Source organism: Sphaerodactylus townsendi, linkage group LG03, assembly GCF_021028975.2.
Source record: "Sphaerodactylus townsendi isolate TG3544 linkage group LG03, MPM_Stown_v2.3, whole genome shotgun sequence".
NCBI classification, from domain to species: Eukaryota; Metazoa; Chordata; class Lepidosauria; order Squamata; family Sphaerodactylidae; genus Sphaerodactylus; species Sphaerodactylus townsendi.
Window position 1 is genome coordinate 108103373 of NC_059427.1, and position 18834 is coordinate 108122206.

General features: G+C 43.4%; 2 protein-coding genes across 7 annotated transcripts in view; both read left to right on the top strand.

Moving 5' to 3' along the window:
* TNPO2 (transportin 2) overlaps nt 1-6542 on the top strand; it is a 33515-nt gene extending 26973 nt beyond the window's left edge. For all 3 annotated transcript variants that reach the window (XM_048490017.1, XM_048490016.1, XM_048490018.1), the window contains exons 24-25: nt 1788-1918; nt 3433-6542. In XM_048490017.1, coding sequence (XP_048345974.1) covers nt 1788-1895 — 108 coding nt within the window. In that variant the 3' untranslated portion in view covers nt 1896-1918; nt 3433-6542. The remainder of the gene's footprint in view (nt 1-1787; nt 1919-3432) is intronic.
* A 376-nt stretch (nt 6543-6918) lies between these two features.
* FBXW9 (F-box and WD repeat domain containing 9) lies at nt 6919-17253 on the top strand. Of its 4 annotated transcripts, XM_048490023.1 has the most exons (12): nt 6921-7164; nt 8421-8597; nt 8700-8855; nt 10764-10906; nt 11520-11648; nt 12399-12511; nt 13242-13333; nt 14062-14210; nt 14701-14814; nt 15349-15438; nt 15912-15977; nt 16185-17253. In XM_048490023.1, exons 2-12 carry the CDS (start codon nt 8423-8425, stop codon nt 16257-16259), a joined length of 1302 nt encoding a protein of 433 aa, XP_048345980.1. In that variant the 5' UTR covers nt 6921-7164; nt 8421-8422; the 3' UTR covers nt 16260-17253. The 4 variants fall into 4 exon arrangements, with proteins under 4 accessions (XP_048345976.1, XP_048345980.1, XP_048345979.1 ...); XM_048490019.1 differs by having other exon boundaries at nt 6919-7164; nt 8421-8855; XM_048490022.1 differs by having other exon boundaries at nt 6922-7164; nt 8421-8855; nt 10767-10906.
* The last annotated feature ends 1581 nt before the right edge of the window (nt 17254-18834 follow it).

The window sequence follows — 18834 nt, forward strand, 5'->3', positions numbered from 1 at the left end:
CTTGGCTGTAATGAATATAGCCCCTAATTTGGACATGGGGAATACAGCTTTTAGACCAATTGTGTAACTGGCCTTGCCTGCAGATTTGAGTTAATGGTTTTTGTTACCCTTGGCTTTCAGCTTAAAAGTTTGAGCTCCAATAACTGCACAAATAAGCTTGGAAACGTGACGCTGGTATGATACAGTTTATTAGTCCGAAAGGCATGTTTCTAGAAGCTCCAAGCATCGCTCAATAGGAGTGTCACAAACCTCCCACCTCCACAGTGTTACCATGTGGACCCACTCCATGAGAGTGATGGGTTTGAGCAAGGGACAAAGAAAACAAAAGTCTGTGTGAATCCATACACTTCAGGATACCACTGCTATCAGCCCCCTTGGACTACCCAGTCAGCCAGAGATTAAGGGACCAAGCCCTTAGCTCTTCCTGAACAAGGAATCCATACACCTCAGGATATCACTGCTACCAGCCCATTGGACTACCCAGACAGCCAGAGATCAAGGGGCCAAGCCTTTAGCCCTTCCTGAACAAAGAAACAATGCTCTAAGGTTGCACAGTCACAATGTGAGTTCCCAAAAACAAATTACTTTGGTAGCTGTAGCCAACTTGGGCTGAAGTACTAGATTCAGACTGAAGAAACCTGAATTCAAGATCACTCCAAAATGTAGTTAAAGTAACTTATTCAAAGGATGTGTAGGAATATGCAACTAAAAGCAAAAAACAGTGAGAAAAAAATGACAAGGCTAGATAGCTAACTTAGATGCTTGTGAGCAATGATTATACAGCAAGGCACAGTCCAAAATCGAGGTGTCTGGCTGATGTGGCCAACCGCAGTCAAAGTGTCGCAAGGCAAGTGGTAATCCAAGTAAAGGGCCAAAGGCCTAGTACTTAAAATTCTGAGCAAGTCAAAGAGTGAGTGGCAGTTGATTCAAATTGGTTGGATGATTAAACAGAATCCCCACTCCTCAACAGCCTGAGGCAAATGCACAGCCAACAACAAAGGAACCTCCCACACCGACAAAAGCTTCCCCAAACCCTCAAAAACCAAACACACAAGCCCTCAAAAACATGCTAGATAAGGATTGAGCTTCAAGGTTAACCCCCACAAAAAACAGAACTCACCTTTTTCTCAGTGTCTTTTTCCCTGGTCTCAGAGAGGACAGTCTGTGCTGCTTCTTCTGAGCAAGTCAAAGAGCGAGATTAGGTAACCAATCAGGGTAGGACTGCCAATTAGTATCTGGTGTTTTACAGTAACATCATATCCAGCTAGCAAGCTCCAGTACATTCTTGTGTCAATGAGATAGAATGTGTAGACCCACTCAGGGCTGCCTCGAAATGTTTAGGCCTGGAGAGAGACACTGCACCTGTGAACTGCCTCACATCCTCCGTATCTTTCTCTCTGAGTCACTGGTGCTCAGAGAACAGGTATTTTTCATGTTCTACAGACCTCAGTCTTAAACTGAAGTTTTGAGTTTGAACTATGAAGTGGTCTAGTCTCTTGAAAGGAGTCCTGCATCCATTTATTTAGTTTTTAATTCAAGATGTTTCACAGCAATGGGTTATTAATTCATGCTAGCAGAAATGTGTTAATCCATTTTAGCATTCAACATGTACATGCAACTACTGCATCTGCATCCCGTTAGCACCTATGGATGTTACAATGCAATGATCAAAAGACCTGTTCCTTGTGTAGTGCCTAGAGCCAGGGATGCCAGGTTCATTTTGAATATGTAAACAGCCTACTTTGTGTGGAATGCAGGCATCATGTGGCTTCCTTATTTCTTCTCAGATTCTTCATGGGTTCAAAGATCAAGTTGGGGAGGACAACTGGCAGCAGTTCTCAGAGCAGTTTCCTCCGCTTCTGAAGGAGAGGCTAGCTGCGTTCTATGGGGTCTAGATGAAGCAGCAAAACCGCACTCGGTGAGCCCCTGGGCGTGTGGGACAAAACCAGCACTGCAGCTGGAGAATGTGGATGGTCAGAGTGAGAGGAGGGAAGTGAGGAAGGGAAAAAAAGTATTAATGAATTAGAGCCATTGGAGGTGAAGGGATTAAATTATGGGGCGGTGATTACAGAAGATGTCTGACAAGTCGATTACACCACCTCCGTGACATTTGAGCAGAGACTGTTGAGGGTGCGTAAATCAAGTGGGAGAGCTTCCTGTGTAGGGATCATTCCACTGCCCATGAAATAAATTGGAAGACTTTTTTACCCCCCCCCCCCCCCCGGCGCCAAAAAAGAGGAAAAAAATCAAAATCCAACAAGTAAATTACAGGGGGAAAGGGTAGATCTGTGTATAACTTTCTGTGAGCCTCACGGGGATGGGATATAAATCCAATAAATAAAATAAATATTAAAGGTTTCCCAATGCTTGAAAAGTCCACACATAATTGTTGTCTATGAGCCATGTGTTCAAACACATGTGTTCAAAGATAAAGTTCTAAGTTCATTATTTACAGGTCGTGAACATTTGTCTCTCCATTGTGGTACTCTATGAGTCTTTTAGTTGTAGTAAGGGCATGGAGGATCCATTTTCATTAATAACTATCCTCCAAGAGGTAGCAGATAAGTTAAAAGTCTGTAAGCACCCTCAAATCATCGAACGTTCGAAGATAAAATTGGTATAAGAACTTCCTCCCAGAAAAATCAAATGACTTGATATACCCAAAGCATATGTTTAATAGACACATCTTGTGAGTTACATAGTCAGACGCTTTACTCCTTCCTTTACTAAAGACTTCCTCAGCGTCTAGTGTATCCTAAACATATTTTTTTGCTAAATAAGTTGCAACTTATGATTCAAACAAAGAGCAAGCAAGTATAAACTTTTAGATCAATATCACATTGCTTTGGCAACCTAGAGCAATCTAGCTTCTTATGTCATTGATTTTTGAGATTCTGCATATCATATTAATCAACATCAAATATTTATGTACAAATATTGCAGGTTTTGTTTTCTGCATTGATTTCATTTGAGTTTCCTTGAGCAAAGGGGACTCTGAGATACTTGATGATGCTGGTCCATCGATATCAATTGATGTTGCGACTGTAAATATTGCCATTCAACAGAAATTGAGTCATATCTCAGTTGAGAAAATGACAGAACAAAATACTCTCAGTTGGTCCATTGTAAAAATCTCTCTTCAGTCCAAGACTTTCATAAAACATTTCATTCCAACTTTTAAGTCTGGATTTGGCCCAAAATGTTTAATTTAGCATGTGAAAATGGGACAAACTGCTATCGTGTTGTGACATTAGGCACCATTGTTCTCTAGCTGCAAAAATGGCAAGAGGAATAGGATCCATCCTGACATAAAGCAGACCCTAACGCATTTCACTTAAATCAGAAGATCTTGTGAGAGGGAAACGTTTGTTGCGGGATCTGTGATTGCGCTGCTACCTACTAATACTGATCTTTGTTTTTTTCTTCTTTTAGGTTCCTGTGTGCGCTGGGAGGGATACTGGGAACATCCACAACCCAGTGTTGCAGATCCCTGTTAATGGGGGGTTAGGGAGGACGGGAAGAGCATTGTGGGACATATGACTTAGCTCCTCATCTCCTGAAATTTACAAAGTTGGGGGGGGAGGGTGGGCCTCCGTGACCAATTTAAACAAAAACCAGAGTTTCTGACTGGCAGAAGGAAAGGTCTCCTTGTTTGGAGACTGTTGTTTGTGGACTGGGGTGGGTGGGGCTCAGCCCAGGGCTGAGAAAGGGGAGCAATCTTAAACTGCAACACTTGAGAAGGGGATCTAACTAGGGGCCATCATAAAGGACTAGCTAATAATAATAAATGATAGGGTTTAAGATGCTAAAATGGGATTAAAAGCTCTAATGGTTTAAAACCTAGTTGATGAAGAGGGAAGAGTTAAAACTCAATCCAAGGGGATTATACTACTGTATATTTCCAGTCACCAGTGTTCAAGAGATCAGCTATTCACCTTTTTAAGACTGCATGGTGACCAAGAAGTAGACTAGCAAACCTGTGAGTAGCCCGTAATGACTAAGTGTAAAGCATTTTCATCTAGGAATCTTATGGAAACCCACAAGCCCTTTTTGCCATAGCTGCAGTGGCACTGTGTGCTGGATGTGATGCTCGGAGCAGAGGCAGCCTCTGACAGTCACCTAGGGAGCAGTACTTGTTATAAGAAATACTGTTGGAGAAGCATGTCTTTATTTTTTAAGAAGATGCCACAGTGCAATGAATCTGTTACCCTGTTGCTCAGCTGTTAACTTTGTGACACTGCTATTGCATTACTTCAGCTGTAGGAGGCAGGAATGAGCAAGGAGGGAAGTTGAATTCCACCCGGCAGGGAAACTGTGGCCAAAGGCCTGCAGTGCAGAAACCAATGTGCACTTGACGAGTTTTGTATGGCACATGATCTGTTGTGTCCTGCACTCTTGTGGCCAGAGTGGCATAAGTGTTAGTTACACTTTCTGTCTTAAGGGAGTTCTGTGCCACATTTGTCACTTTGGTTTACAAAAGGGGCAGTAAATGTAAGAAAGCACAGAGAAAATAATAAAGCAGAGCCCTCCATGCATGGCCAGTGGAAGCTCATAGCTTTTGCTGCATGCCTAACAGGGTTGTCGTCTTAAGGAATTCTCATTAGATCAAAATCAGCTTAGCCCCTGGAAATAGAATCCAGGATTTGCTGAATACATTCGTCTTAGTGAAGCCATAGCTTTTTAATGGTAAGTGGAGAGCATGTGATGTAGAAGCAAGCCTGTTTTTTCCCAAAGGCAGCTAGATGGAAAGGCAGGAGGGGAAGAAGTGCTTCACCTAGCAAACTGCTTCACCTAGCAAAAGCAACTTCTGGGAAGGGAGATGCGTTGGAGGAGAAACAGTCATCTGGAATGTTCTACAAAATCAACATTGATGGTGCTTGTGCAAGAAGGTGCCAGCAGGAAGTATGCTGCGGAGACAAGCAGTGAGCGGGGCCACAACCCCAGCATTCTTCAGAGCAGAGACCAGAGGAACTTCACAAACTTCAGGATTGATAGGCAGGCAACTGGGTTGAACTGTGCCTAATATCCTGCATTGCTGTGATGTGTGGGTGATACTAAAGAGTGTGTGCTGAGGGTGGGCACACCCCTCGGGTGTGATGCACAGGGTACAGTGAGGTGAAGTTCTGAACGTACTTTGAGAGGGTTGCTCAGTAACTTAAACTTCACTGACATCACCTCCCCTTTTTCCTTCCATCCTCTTCTGTTTCACATACTCCAGTGGTTGGAGCTCCTAGAGCTTTGTCAGACAATATGCTGGGGTGTGTTGTATGGACTTTGGGATGTGAAAGTTTAGCTCAGAGATGGCCCCCAACTGAGAGCTTTCTCATAATCCTAAAGCTGCCTTATTGGGGGTCACTGCTGTATTCCTCTGGAGTAGCTGGTTCAAAGAAATGATAGTAAACTTGCAAATGCATTCCTCGATTTGTCTTTTTAATAAGTGTGGAACTTGAGCAGGTCTCTGAAAGCAATCAGTTAGCTCTTTGCATTTTAATAATTTTATAAGTGATCCCTCTTGGGCCTCATTCTCAAGTTCCTCCTACCTAAGGGGGAACACACCTCTAGAGGGTTATATTTACAGCAGTAATTAGTTTTTAAATGCATGGGCAAGAAATGTGCACAGATAGTAAGTAGGTGATATCCTGGCTTTGTCCTTCAAAATTACATGCCCAGGAATATAGAAAGAAGGCTGTGAACTCTTCATTCATCTAGTGAAGTTTAAGCTACTTGACATGACTGCCGCTTGAAATGGAATCTGTCTTTTTTTGTACAAGTGCTTCTAGTATTGCCTCCTGTTCGTTAATCCTGGATTTGTATATTTGTAAATGTGCCGTAATGTTTCCAATGGTGGAACTGCAGTGTACCTAGTGTTGAAGCAGCTGCTTGCACCTTGCTCAGATGAGATTTTTCTCATTTTATGTATAATTTTTTGTCAACTAAAAACAATTTCTTGTGAATCTAGTTTTCATTTTTCTTGGCAGTGTGTCCTCAGTTTGACCTTAAACATTATTAGTAAAAACAAATTTTTAGTGCACCTTTGATGCTAGGAAATGGGAGTCTTATCTTTGTAAGGGAAACTGTTTCAGCTAAAGGGGGTAAAAAAGTCCCTTCTTCAATGCAAAATGTTGACCTTCAACCCTTTGATCTCCAGGTAGAGGACTGTGTAACAAACTATTCTGAAAGCCTTTGTATGAGATTTGAGAATAACAGCCAGTAAGAACAGACAAGTAGCTTAGATGAATCAGTAGACTGTCTTCAACATATCTCCTGGTCTTACAAAAACTAATCACCATGTTTATACATTTGTTTAATATAGACATACCCTCTTCAATTTAGCTGGAAAGACATACCCTTCTGTTTGAGGAGTCATTGGAGATTATTGTTTAAGGAATTGGCTTGCCTGGGTCATGGGATAGCCATATGTTAAATGTACTGTTCCTTCCCAGCCTGTTTAATGGTTACATCAAAGTATTTGCTGTGGGCGGTGAAAGATCACTTGTCTAATGCTCCCGTATCAAAATAAAGAACGTACAACTTTAAATCACCATTTGGCTTACATAGTTACCTCACGGCAGTAAGTTATATCTGTGCTACGCTTCCATAGCTTCTATTTGACCTATAGTTAGCCTTAGTGCGGTCTAGCTGTGACCCTGGATGCGTGCAGACTTGCGCGGAACCCCCGCAAAGAAGCATTAGACAAGGCTGCCTTGCAATGGAAACCGCAGAGCTACAGTTTCTAGTCGCTCTCACAGCGATTTCGCGCGGATTATTTACAGCGCGACTCCCGTGATTTAACGCTGCAGACTGGGGTAAGAGTCTGCTTCCATAGCCAGCCCAAGATGGGCGTCGCCTCTTCCAGAGGATGTGATGTTTTTGATCAGCCTTTTCAAAGCGGAGCTCCTCGCGCTTCCAGGGGACGCCGGAAGTTCCTCTTTCCAATGTTGGCGCGCGTGTTGGTTGCGTCATCCGTCTACGCCGGAAGTAGTTTCTCCTTGGAGATGAGACGCGCCCCGGGTGGCTGGAGTCTGAGGCTTCAGCTGCTACTGTGAAGGGGCGGGGTGGTGGTACCTTGACCCCCCTCCCCCTCGGAGTGAGAGAGGGGCGGTGGTCCTCGGCGGTTAGAGGGAAGAAACGTCGGTCATTCGGGGTGGCTGTGCTCGCTACCTGGTGGGTTGTCCCTTCATGCATCACTAAGGCACAGAGTAGAGCCGCCCTTTTCTTTCTCGCCTGCCCCCAAAAGGGGTTGCTTGGACGGAGGGGTGGATTTGTCTTTTATGGGTGGGAATGCTAATAAGTAGCTTCCCTAGAGGGCGGTTGATCTTCATGTACCCCTCCCCCCCCCCCCCGCTAGATGGCCACTGTCAAAGAAGAGCGTAGCGTTGCCCAGCTTTACTCTGCTAGCCGGCCTGTCCCAGAGCCCTCGTCTTGCGGTGATATTGGCAGGGAAGAGAGCGGTGGCATCTGAGTTTGCCCTGCTAGTGCAGCTTGTCCTAACCTAAAGTGTCCAGCCCGCCCAGTGCAATCAGGCGGAGCATGGTAGAGCCCACTTTGTTACACCGGTTTTTGGTCTCCCGTCAGGTGAAGAGGGCTTGGTGGCAGGTTGTGCTATTTTGGTTCCCCATTCCCTTCTGACTTGAAAAGAGAGGCTTTACGTTTTTAGTTGTACCTATACAATGCTGTGAATTCTTCTATTGATCACGCTGTTGTAAAATGGTGTGTGTGTGTGGGGGGGGGGGGTTTGAAGGGATTACAGTTGTTGAGTGAAAGGGAGGTGCTGGAGGGTAGAAATAGTTTTCTCTCTTCTCCATTCAGTCCTTGGTCAGCTCTTTTTTTTTATCTTGAAGACTGTGGATTTTGCATAGGGCTTTGGAAGGTGGGTTGCCTTGAAGACATTCATTGCAACAACAACAAAGGGATATCTGCCTCTGAACTGAATGCACCTGCTGAAGATTATGATAGTTTCAGAAGGTTTGAGGATATAAGCGGTCAAGACTCAAAGCTCCCTTTGTCTGATATGAGTCAATGAGGATTATGATGTAGCTCAGTAATATGAATTGTTAGTTATACTTCGTTGTTGTTTAATGTGAGGATTCTGACTTCTTGTTCACTTCTTCCTGTCAAAATTATTTAAGGTTTTGTCATAGGAAGATTTGATAAGTTAAGAACTTCTAACTTATTGCTGTAGGTATAAGACTAATATAACCCTATTGTGGGGAGGGGAGACTTTCTTTAGATTAGCACAAGACCCCAGAGAAAATATCTTGGCATAATTTCCAGCAGACGGTTGCCCTGTTTGTTTGGGTTTAAAAAAAAAAAAAAAGGATTGTCCCTTTGGTGAAAAAAATGTACCAGTGGTCAAACTGCACATCATCCCAGTTCTAGAGATTGTTGCTTTTAATTCTTTGTTTCTGTTCCCTGCATAGCCATGGATGCTGATCCAGATTGTTCTGCCGCACATCAAGCCTCTGATAATGACTCTGACACAGAGAGCAAAACTGATCCAGATGCCCAGGCTCAGGAGTATATTGCACGAGTTCTTGGTCCTTCAAGCCAGCCGTCTCAGGCATCCCCGAGTCTGCCCCTGGAGTCTCTCTCAGTAGGTGGGCTGGCCCGAGTGTCTGAGCACAGGTCACCTCCCCTAGAGCTAAAAACGTCTCCAGTTAGTGATGAGACAGTCTCAGGGCTGTTGTCTCTTCCTCTAGAGCTGATCTTGGAGATCTGTTCCTACTTGCAGGCCAGGTTTGTCCTGAGTGTCCTTCCTTTGGTCTGTCAGACTCTGAGGGACATTGTGCAGGATGAAGTTACTTGGAGAATTCGCCTGCAGAAGAGGATTGGCAGCTGCTATCCAGTTGTAGAAGGTGAGCTCTTGGGCTAATTTTGTAGGATTAATGAGATATTAAACTGTGTGTTTTTTTCCAACCAGATTGCTGCATTTGATAAAATGTGTACTGTTAGGAAGATTGGAGTGGCAACTGCCTAGAACAGTGGTTCTCTAATTTTTTGGGAAGTGGAACCCATGCTTCTAAATGTTACTTTTGGAGGTCCACTTGAAAAGTAGCTCTCCCAATGTAAAGTGCAAGAATACTGTAGCGGTTAACAGTGGAGCAGTGTAGATTATATTTTTTCTTGATTAACATTTATTGAGCCTGTATTTCAGGGCCACTTTACGGTTTGAGAAGAACTTGTCTAGAGGGTTGACATGTAGAAGTTGGGAGTTCCTATTCCAATGCTTGAAAGGGAGAAAGAGATGTGTAGTTGGTTTAAATTGGTAGAAGTTATTGTTTGCTGGTTCGTCTGCTGACCCACTAATAACTGTATAATGGATTTATTTTTTATTTAAATCCTGCTTTTCTACCCAATGGAAATCCAAACCAGCTTACAACACTGTTGTCTCCTGTTTAATCCTCAACAACATGAGATCTGTGAAGAGAGTTAGACTGAGAGAAATTGATTAGCCCGAGATTACCCAGTGATCTTCCATAGCAGAATTGGAAGTTAGAAGAAGAAGAGTTTGGATTTATATTCCCCTTTTCCTCCTATAAGGAGACTCAAAGGAGCTTTCAAACTCCTGGCCCTGCGATGATGCGGCTGGCCTTGACCCGGGCCAGGGCCTTTACGGCACTGGCCCCTGCCTGGTGGAACGCTCTTCCTCCAGCTGTCTGGGCCCTGCGGGACCTTGGTGAGTTCCGCAGGGCCTGTAAGATGGAGCTGTTCCACCAGGCTTTTGGGGGGGCTGGCCACGGATTTTCCACCCCCCACTGAAGCTACCAGTCTCCATTTTGACAGGACCTGATACCATCTTGGGCCCTGCCTTTTCCCCTCCTGGCCTTTAGATCGGCCGCCTGTTGTTCAATTTGTTTGTCTTAGCTCTTTTATGTAATTTTAAAGTGATTGCTGCTATTGTAAATTTGTTTTAATGGGGTTATATTGTAGTATGTATGTTAGTGAACAGCATACTGTGAGCCGCCTCGAGCCCTTCGGGGATGAGGTGGCCTATAAATCTAATCAATCAATCAATAAAATGAATAAATGTCCTTTCCCTCTTCCCCGCCTCTTATTGTAACAAACACTCCTGTGAGGTAGGGTGTGGGCTGAGAGAGTCTCGCAAAAGAACCGTGTGACTCTGCTCCCAAGGTCAGCCAGCTGGCATGTGTTGGAGTGCACAGGCTAATCTAGTTCCCCAGGTAAGCCTCCACAGCTCAAGTGGCAAAGCAGGGAGTCAAACCCGGTTCTCCAGATTAGACTACACCTGCTCTTAACTATTACACCACTTCTGCTCTTGCTTGATTCTCCCAGAAAACAATGTAGGGTTTATTGCTAATGTTTGGAACTTACTTTGGAAGTTTTTAGCTGTATGTATGTCTATGTGTGTGGATGGATTTTTTAAAAATGAAGAAATTCTTTGCATTTCTTCTTTTCTTCCCTATTGTAACTAAAAAATCATGCCTTTTATTTTTGGGAGAGGTTTAGCAGTGTTCAGAATTGGCTTTGCCACTAAATCTGGAATTAGGCATATTGTCCTTTCTGTTCCAAAAGTGATATATTGGAACCGGTTGATCATAATACAGTTCTGTTGTGAAACAGCTGGTTTTTAGTCATGTACATTGCTTATCCTGATATTTATATGTCAGTTGTGATAATTTTTTTCAAGGTAAATAGCTTTGAGAAACATGGTGCATAACTATTGTCAATAAAATTGCTTTCATTGTTTGAGATTGTAACCTAAAGGAAAAGCTGCTTTCCTTTATGCCCCTGTCATGTCTCAGTAGATGACGAGTTTAACTGGCCAGCTGCCTGCACTGAACTAGAGGAACATCTCCAGCAGTGGGTAGAGGATGGCAAGAATACGGAGTACTTTTCCCTAGCTGATGGGCACTTTGCTTCAGTTGATTCTGTGCTGCTCCTCCAGGTAAAACTTCCACGTTTATGTGTTGTTATATTAGTACATTGTTACTGTTTGACATAGTGCGTTCTTCCAAATGTACATGGCCAGTCATGGAGTTCTGTCAGCAAGAGCCTGAACTCTGCATTTGGTTATCAAAATGTCTCTGCGGTAATTTGCATGGAAGGCAACCTTTCCTCAGAATTACTGAGTCAACTGACAGAGATTTCTGCTCTGACACACTGCATTCCATTTCTTTTGAAGGCCTTGAAACAGAAGGCAGGTTCTCTCACCATTAAGGTGGGTTGGTGTAAAAATTGAGCTGGGTGCAGTGACTGCCTTTTTAAAAACTTGCTGCAGTCAGTTTGCTGCAGTCAGTTTGAAGATTATCTGTTGAAGACTCTATTCTGTCCTGCAAACCTCTTTCTGCCCTTGTTATATCCGTGGCTGTTTTCCTTGCTGTTTCTTTGCCTAGTTATTCCAGATATTGCATTCCAAATGAACTGTGCAGAGGTATGTATCACTGTATAATTTTTCTTCAGGAAGAGAGCAGGTTTGGGCAGCCTGATCTTACCTGTCCCTCTTTCCAGAAGGGACATTGGCCTGTTTTTTTTTAGATGTTTACTCTTCTCTTATCCAGGGTGGGGAGCTGTGTCTCTCAGGTTCTCGGGACCGAAATGTCAACTTGTGGGACCTGAGGCAGTTAGGCCAAGCACCTGAAAAAGTTCTTGTGAAGGCACTGGGAACAGAGCGCAATGGGACACACAAGGTAATCTGAATCTGCAGTCTGTGATCTCTAGTTCAAGTGTGAATGTTATCCAAACCGATATATTATCCGCTAATGCTGTTGCTATTATATAAAATATTTCAATATCCAAACACCACTAACAGGGATCACGTGTAATCAATCTAATTTCCATCTAATCTCCAACTCAGAATATTAAAACAAAACATGCTATCACTGCACTGATGAAATGGGGCTGTTGCTTAAACCATCTCATCCCAATTTCTCATGTCTAAACTGGTGCTGGACTGGAAACGACATTCCTTAGAGAATAAATGCCCAGCATCTTCCCCGGATACACTAGTCACTTTTCCCATTTTCTCCAGTATGAGGGGTCAGGAAACAAGATTAATTCTCTTTGGTCCTCTCTATCAATATTCCATTTTAATTCCAACCTCCTATATAGAGCTCAGGGTGACATGTGTGGTTCTTCCTTCCTCTCCTTTGTCCTGACAACAACCCTGTGTAGTAGGTGAGGCTGGCCCAGGGGCATCCTATGAGCTTCATGGCCTTGAACTCTGATCTCCACAGGCTTAGTCCTGTAGTTTAACTACTGCAGCAGAGCGTGCAAATTCTAGGTCTGTTCACAGTATGGGGAACTGTTCTCTGCTTTACTATTGTTAAGAGGTAGATGAAAGGAATTGCCACTTCTTTGTGTGTGCTACTGGAATGAGATTATGTTGCCTCTAAAGAGTTGGAGTGCAGGCTGAAACAGATCTTAACTCTTGCTCTTAGGGATGGGTGTGGTCGCTGGCTGCAAGAGACAACCAGGCATGCTCAGGTTCCTGGGACAGTACAGTGAAGCTTTGGGACATAGCTGCTGATGGAAAGCAGTTTGGAGAAATCAGGTAATGTTGCCTGCCATCCTTTCTGGAGGGTCATTCTTAGGGATCTAAAATAAGAACTGAAGAACCTGGAACACTTTCCACTGAATCAGGAGATCCATTCCAGTATTCTGGGTTCTTAGGCAATATTGAGCTAGTGAGACATTAAAGTTTTTGTTTGAGCTGACATCCACATGGTGGTATGTGGTTGTTGTTTAGAAAAATTGGTGTGGGGGTATAAGGAACTGAATCTTGACATTGTTCAATAGGATAATAGGAAATTTGCTCAGGACCTTTTTGCCCCAGTAGTAAAGGGTTTAAAGTGCTCTGCATCTTCTCAGCCATGGAGATGCCAGAGGATTTGTTAGCCAAATAAGAAATGAAAACAGCCTAGTATGACTGGTCATCTTATATTCCTTCACTGTTGACTCTAGATGAAAGAGTCCTTGTAAAGGGGGGAAATGTGCTAAATATGCTAAATTCTTAATTTTGATTTTACCAGTAAGAGATAGCCAAGTAGCCAGAAGGAATAACAGTTAGCCAGTGCTGCAGCAGCTGTAAAGATGATGTTCCACTTTCCTGTTGTCTCACAGGACAGATGATGTGACATCGTTGTAGGAAGCTGCAAAATGTGAACCTGCCTTAACCCTCTCCGAAACCATGGCAAGCAAAAGAGAACTGTGGCTGAGCAGAGGTGTACTGGCTTTAAAGTGGGCGTTCTGGCCCTTCACCTGATTTTTCCTTCTTATCCTAGAGGGAAAGCGGCTGTGTTGTGCCTTTCTTACCTGCCTGATATCCTTGTCACAGGAACCTATGACAAGAAGGTGACAGTATATGACCCCCGAGGTTAGTGCCACCTGTTTTCAGTGATATTGGTGCCTTGATCTGTCACAACCTTCTGTCAGTGCTTTTCATTCAATTCCTTGAAAAGGAATACCATGGTACATTTTCTCCTGGCGTTTTCCTTTTGCTTTCTGTTCCGTCTCATTGTCTTCACTCACCCCAGTCAAGTCCCTTTTGTTATTTACAAAAAACACCAAATCTGCCCAGCTCAAATTAGGAGCTTAGTAGAGGCTCAGTTGCAAGTAGCTGATGTATGTGGAGTTGAGGGTATACAGATAAGCTATTTATTTCTTTAATGAAAAGAAGAAGGGGCAGTGGAATCAGAAAAGGCAAAGTTGTACCCTTCCCAGCCAGTTATCTTTGCACTGAGACAGTATACATATTTAGTATGCAACTCTATCACACTGTTTTCTTAATTAGAAAGATTTATGTCGGGAAATAGTTACTGGTAAGTGCACTTGCATGGGTTAGGAGAAGGTAGCACTGTCGTATAACAGTGGATTATCCTGATTAGTCAGGAGGAGCTTGCTAAAGCATACCCAGAGGAAGATTTATCCTCTCTTCTGCTTGCAGTTGTTTCCCAGTGAAAAGAAAGCAGTGTCAACTGGAGTACTATGACCTGCAAGGGAGAGACCATGTGCGAGGTGTCAGCTCTCAAGCTGTTAATTTTGTGAAGCCCTGTTGTCAGTGACCGTGCTCTTGTGATGCATATGTTGGACCCTCTCCCACAGCATCTCAACCCCTAGTAAAGAGCCGCAAGCTCCATTCCAGTGCGGTGCTGTCCCTTGCAGCTGACGAGCACTTCATCATCTCTGGCAGTGAAGATCGGACACTGGTGGTTTTTGACAGGCGGGCCAACAGTGTCCTTCAGAGGCTACAGGTGAGAGAGAGATCGACCAGTGGGTTTCATTTTCTTGATGAGGATAGCCAAACATTCCATGGAAAAGAGACAGTTTGTAACGAGAATCTTTGGACGCTCTAAAGTTGGAGTTGCTTCTAAATCTGTGAAAGGGTTGCACAAAAACCAAGGCTCTTTTTCTATTGTGTCCAGCTCAGGAGCTGTTGTGGGTGTTGTTCAGTGGCACTCCAGCTGTGGTTTGGCTGAAAAGGAATACATACAATGGCATTTCCTTGGCCCATTTGTTCCATATTTTGAGTTTTGTCCCTTGTGGACAGGAGGTATTCCACTTGTGAATCTTGTTGATCTTCGTGCTTAGCATCAGAATTTCTACCCAAGGTAGTGTTGGCAGGCATTGATTAGTATCTTTTACTTTCCACCACACTATGTATGACTTGATTAAGTTGCTTTTACTAAACTACCTTCTTAATTCCTAATTTTGGCAGTCATGTCTGTTTCTTTCCTTTTGTAGCTGGACTCCTATCTCCTCACCATGTCATACCAGGGTTCTCAGCTGTGGACTGGAGACAACTATGGGCGGCTGCATGTGTTTCAGAACCAAGGGGGCATCTTTCAGCACATAAGGGTATGCTGGGAGAATTGGGATCTCATGGAGGTGGGGAAAGGTAGTATGTTTTTTAATGGTACCCTCAGAATAAACATAGATTGTGCTTGAAGCAGATTGTGGTTGGATTTTAGAACACAGTAGAAATGTCATGAACTTTAAATTGTTGGGTCAGTTCTTGTTCTGCCAGCCACAAGAAAGCCCTGACCTGGATGGTCCAGGCTATCCCAATCTCATTAGATCTTGAAACTAAGCAGGGTCAACCCTGTTAGTATTTGAATGGGAAACCTCCAAGTAACACAAGATAGAGGAAGGCAATGACAAACCACCTCTATTAGTCTCTTTGAAAACCCCATAAGGGGTCATCATATGTTGGCTGTGACTTGAGAATACCTTACACACATGCACAGCCACAATAAAAGCTAGAACTAAACTGGAAAACAGTTTCCTCAAAACTGAAATGAAAGGGCCTTGCTACATCTGTAAGATGAGGCAGGCATGCCTGTATTAGCTGCCTTGGCAAATTCAGAGTCTTGCTGTTTCTTCTCTCTGCAGTGTTTCGATGTGGGCCATCGCTCTCAGATCACTGGAGTTCAACATTCACTGGGCACTCTGTACACAACTTCCACGGACAAGACACTGCGTGTAAGAGTTGTCTCTAAGTTATGAGCCCATGACCCCTGGGCATGCTTAAGTTCAGGGTTTGTGGGAGGAAAGCTAAATTTCTCCACTATCTTTCTCAACTTTGTAAAACAAGAGAGATGTCTTTTGGCTCAAGGGAACCAGAACTCTGATCACCAGCTGTGAATTATGAATGGAGTGTGAGGACTAATGGCTTAGAAAAGACATTATGAAGAAAGGCACGGGCCATCTTAAGCTGGTTTCCTTGTCTTTGTTTATTGGTGAATGTCTTCAGAGTATACTACCTGTCTTCATCAATCTCATATCCTTTTGAAGATCTGAGCTCTGCCTTGTTGCACTGGTTCAAACCTGTTGTGATGCAGGACTCATCAGCTGTTTTCCTCCTGTTCTTCTCTTTGTGTTTCCCACAGTAGAGCAACCTATTCCTGTTAGACTTCCTGCTTCAAGCGCTGACTCCCTTGTATTTCTCTTCCCAGATCCATGTTCCCACAGATCCACCAAAGGCTATCTGTTCACGGACACACAACTACATGCTAAGTGGGGTAAGGACAATTGAATGGGGGGTGGCAAAGCTGTTAGAGCCCACTTGGGAACCAGGAACAATTTAGAATTGGGGGAGGTTGTAGGCGGAATCATCTGCAGCCGTCTTTTTCTAGTGAGGCTAGGCACCCAGGTATATGTGTCTTCTGTGAGATTAGTGCCATCTACTGGGCTAATTCTCTGCCCATCTTCCTTCTTTTATTTTGCAGATTAGCGTTGAAGGGAACATAGCAGTGGCAGCCTCAGGTGGCCTCTCTGTGGAGGTCTGGAGACTCCATGTGTGATGAAGAGTCAGCTACTGATCCACACTTCCAACTACAGGGGTGCTGAGTTCTGTGCCTCGATCAACCTCCTCTCGGGGATTAGAGCCCCAGTGCCTGTTAAGATTTTGGTTCTGTTTGTACACTCTGTGGATCTGTGAAGTCAAGGGAGGTTGAAGCTTCAGCCTGAGCCTGTCCCAGGGGTTTGCACAAGCCCCCTACTGCCAGCTCCTGTGTCTCCCTAGCTTGGTGCTCACTTATGCTCTGCATCTCCTGGATGAATGCTCACTTGTTGAGCTTGGTGCACATTCTGGAGGGGAATGGTCTGTTGAGAAACATGGCGGGTAAGGTGAACTAGCTGGACCTGCAGCTGAACAACTACAACATTCCAAGTACAGCACTAGCCCCAGGAACATCAGCTTGAACAGGAGGAGCTGAAGGGGCAGAATAGAGGCTGGAGCTTGCAATCAGGCAAAAATGATCCTGTGGCCACCAAATTCTGGGCCATGTTTACAATTTAATTAAAGATGTTCTGTTGTGGTGACTGATCCATTGTGATGGTGCACTGTTTGTTTCTCACGGCTCTTAGCCTTCCTTTTTAAATGCTGCTGTCTTGTGGTTCTTTAATTAGAAATAAGACTTAATGTATGTAAGAACTTGGCTGTGCAGTTTTTCTTTTCAGCGCTGTTATTTCCATAACAGTGCATTTTTCATGCCAGCTATAATGGGGCACAGTTGAAAGGGGCACTTTTAAGCCTCTTATTTGGAGGATGTTCCTTTGAAAGCCATGGAACATACACTGCATACAAGTAATGCAATTGTGACAGAAACAAACAAGAGAAATGTGATACTAGTTTTATCCTTCTCCACAATTTATTTTTAAGCTTTCCCTGGACCAAGTGTTGGTAAGTATGGGAGTACATAATTCAAAAGTATATATGTGTATTTTAAGCACGTAATGTACTAAAATAATACATATACATAATACATAATTTAGTACATAATGTACTAAAATATATATATGTGTGTGTGTGTAATACTTTATGTTGGAGTACTAGCTCTATCCCTAGCCAGGGCTTTGATTACTATCTTTAAAAACCCACTTCTAAAATCAGACAAATAACCTGATTGGGAAGGGCAGGATGTTAAATGTAATATAATAATAATAAAATTCAAACACATGCTGATCCTGAAATCCTTTAGGGATTCTGAACTCATTTACTTTTCCATAGCCAATAGCCTAGTTCATCCCGCCCCCCTGTCCGTCCGTCCCCCACACAAAAGTGACCTAGATTAATCCTCTTATGAGTTAAAGAATTCCAAATAGGGTGATCACTCAGTAGATACCTGTCTACATGCTTGTGTCGTGCAATCACAAAGTGTTTAAGGGAGTCTAATTGGTTGCACTGAGAGTAATCTTGGACTCTGGCAAAGATTCTCTCACAGACTCTGGATCACGGACTGTGACGAACATGCTACATTTGGGACCTTGCTCCTGTCGAACAGTTTGCTTCTGTTTCTTATCCTACTCCACATACATCTAGCCCAGTTCTCTGGCTTCCGTGAGAAAATCTGAGCACCTGAACTAGTGTATCTTTGCTTGGTTGATCTGCAGGACTCTAAAGAAAGGGAGAAGGTTTTTAAGGATGTGGGGCACAACTGGCTTTCAGTTTTATATAGCTTCTCTGCACTATATGTACAACCTTTGGAATACTTGATGTGTAGTGCAATATTGTTATGAAATTTGCTGGTGCCTTTTCTTCATTCATATTGAAAAGTACACTACAAGTATAGTGCCCTGCAATATTTTAGGCTTGAGGCTATATGATTACGTCCCAAATGAGAGTGGGAAACTGTTCCTTTCACCCACCTATTGATGAAAGTGCTTGCAGTCATTGTCTTAGTCTGGCAATTGATCTAAAGGGTATGTCTAGCAGGTTAGATAAAGCCCTGCTCAGGGAGTCATTAGCTGTTAACTAACATGGTTTCATGTTGTGGCTCTCCTACATCCTTGGAATCACTGGAATTAAGAGGTCAGAACAATATCACAAATTGGTTCTTTATAACTTTGCAATGAAGCACCCAGGTGTGCTGATATTTAAGACGGATGATTGAATTAAATGGTTAATTAGTCTGATGTAATCATTCTGTAAATTACAATCTCACAGAGCAGATGAAACATAGTAAGACTATGTTCCTCTATTTTTCTCCTTTCTTTTGTGGATCACTGCCATTCTGAAGCAATCCTGTCTGGCAGCCTGTTGGAACTCTTTCCTCGAGCTGTGGAACAAGTTCTAGTGATCCATCCCAAGTCAACAACAAGACAAGGCTGAAACTGCAGGCCTTTTAAGAAAGCTTGAGCATGATTTTAGTCATGGCATGACCATGAAAGCACATCAAAAGAATACAGAGAATACCTCCACAATCTGGGGAGGCAAAGAGGGAGAGCCCTAAGGAAATAACCATTTGTGTCATGTCATCCATTCTCTCAAGTCTCCTTACAGGAAGAGAAAGGTGGGGTTTAAGTCCAAACTCTTCCTCTTCTTGCTCCCAAATCCATAATATTAATTAGTGGAGATTGCTGAAATAAGAGGCAGTT

Bases quoted from the DNA above. Each gene is read 5' to 3' on its own strand.
- FBXW9 (XM_048490019.1), top strand. From the start codon at position 8,423: ATGGATGCTGATCCAGATTGTTCTGCCGCACATCAAGCCTCTGATAAT. The intron at 14,211-14,700 runs GTGAGAGAGAGA...TTCCTTTTGTAG, and splicing joins GTGTCCTTCAGAGGCTACAG to CTGGACTCCTATCTCCTCAC. The intron at 15,978-16,184 runs GTAAGGACAATT...TTTATTTTGCAG, and splicing joins ACAACTACATGCTAAGTGGG to ATTAGCGTTGAAGGGAACAT.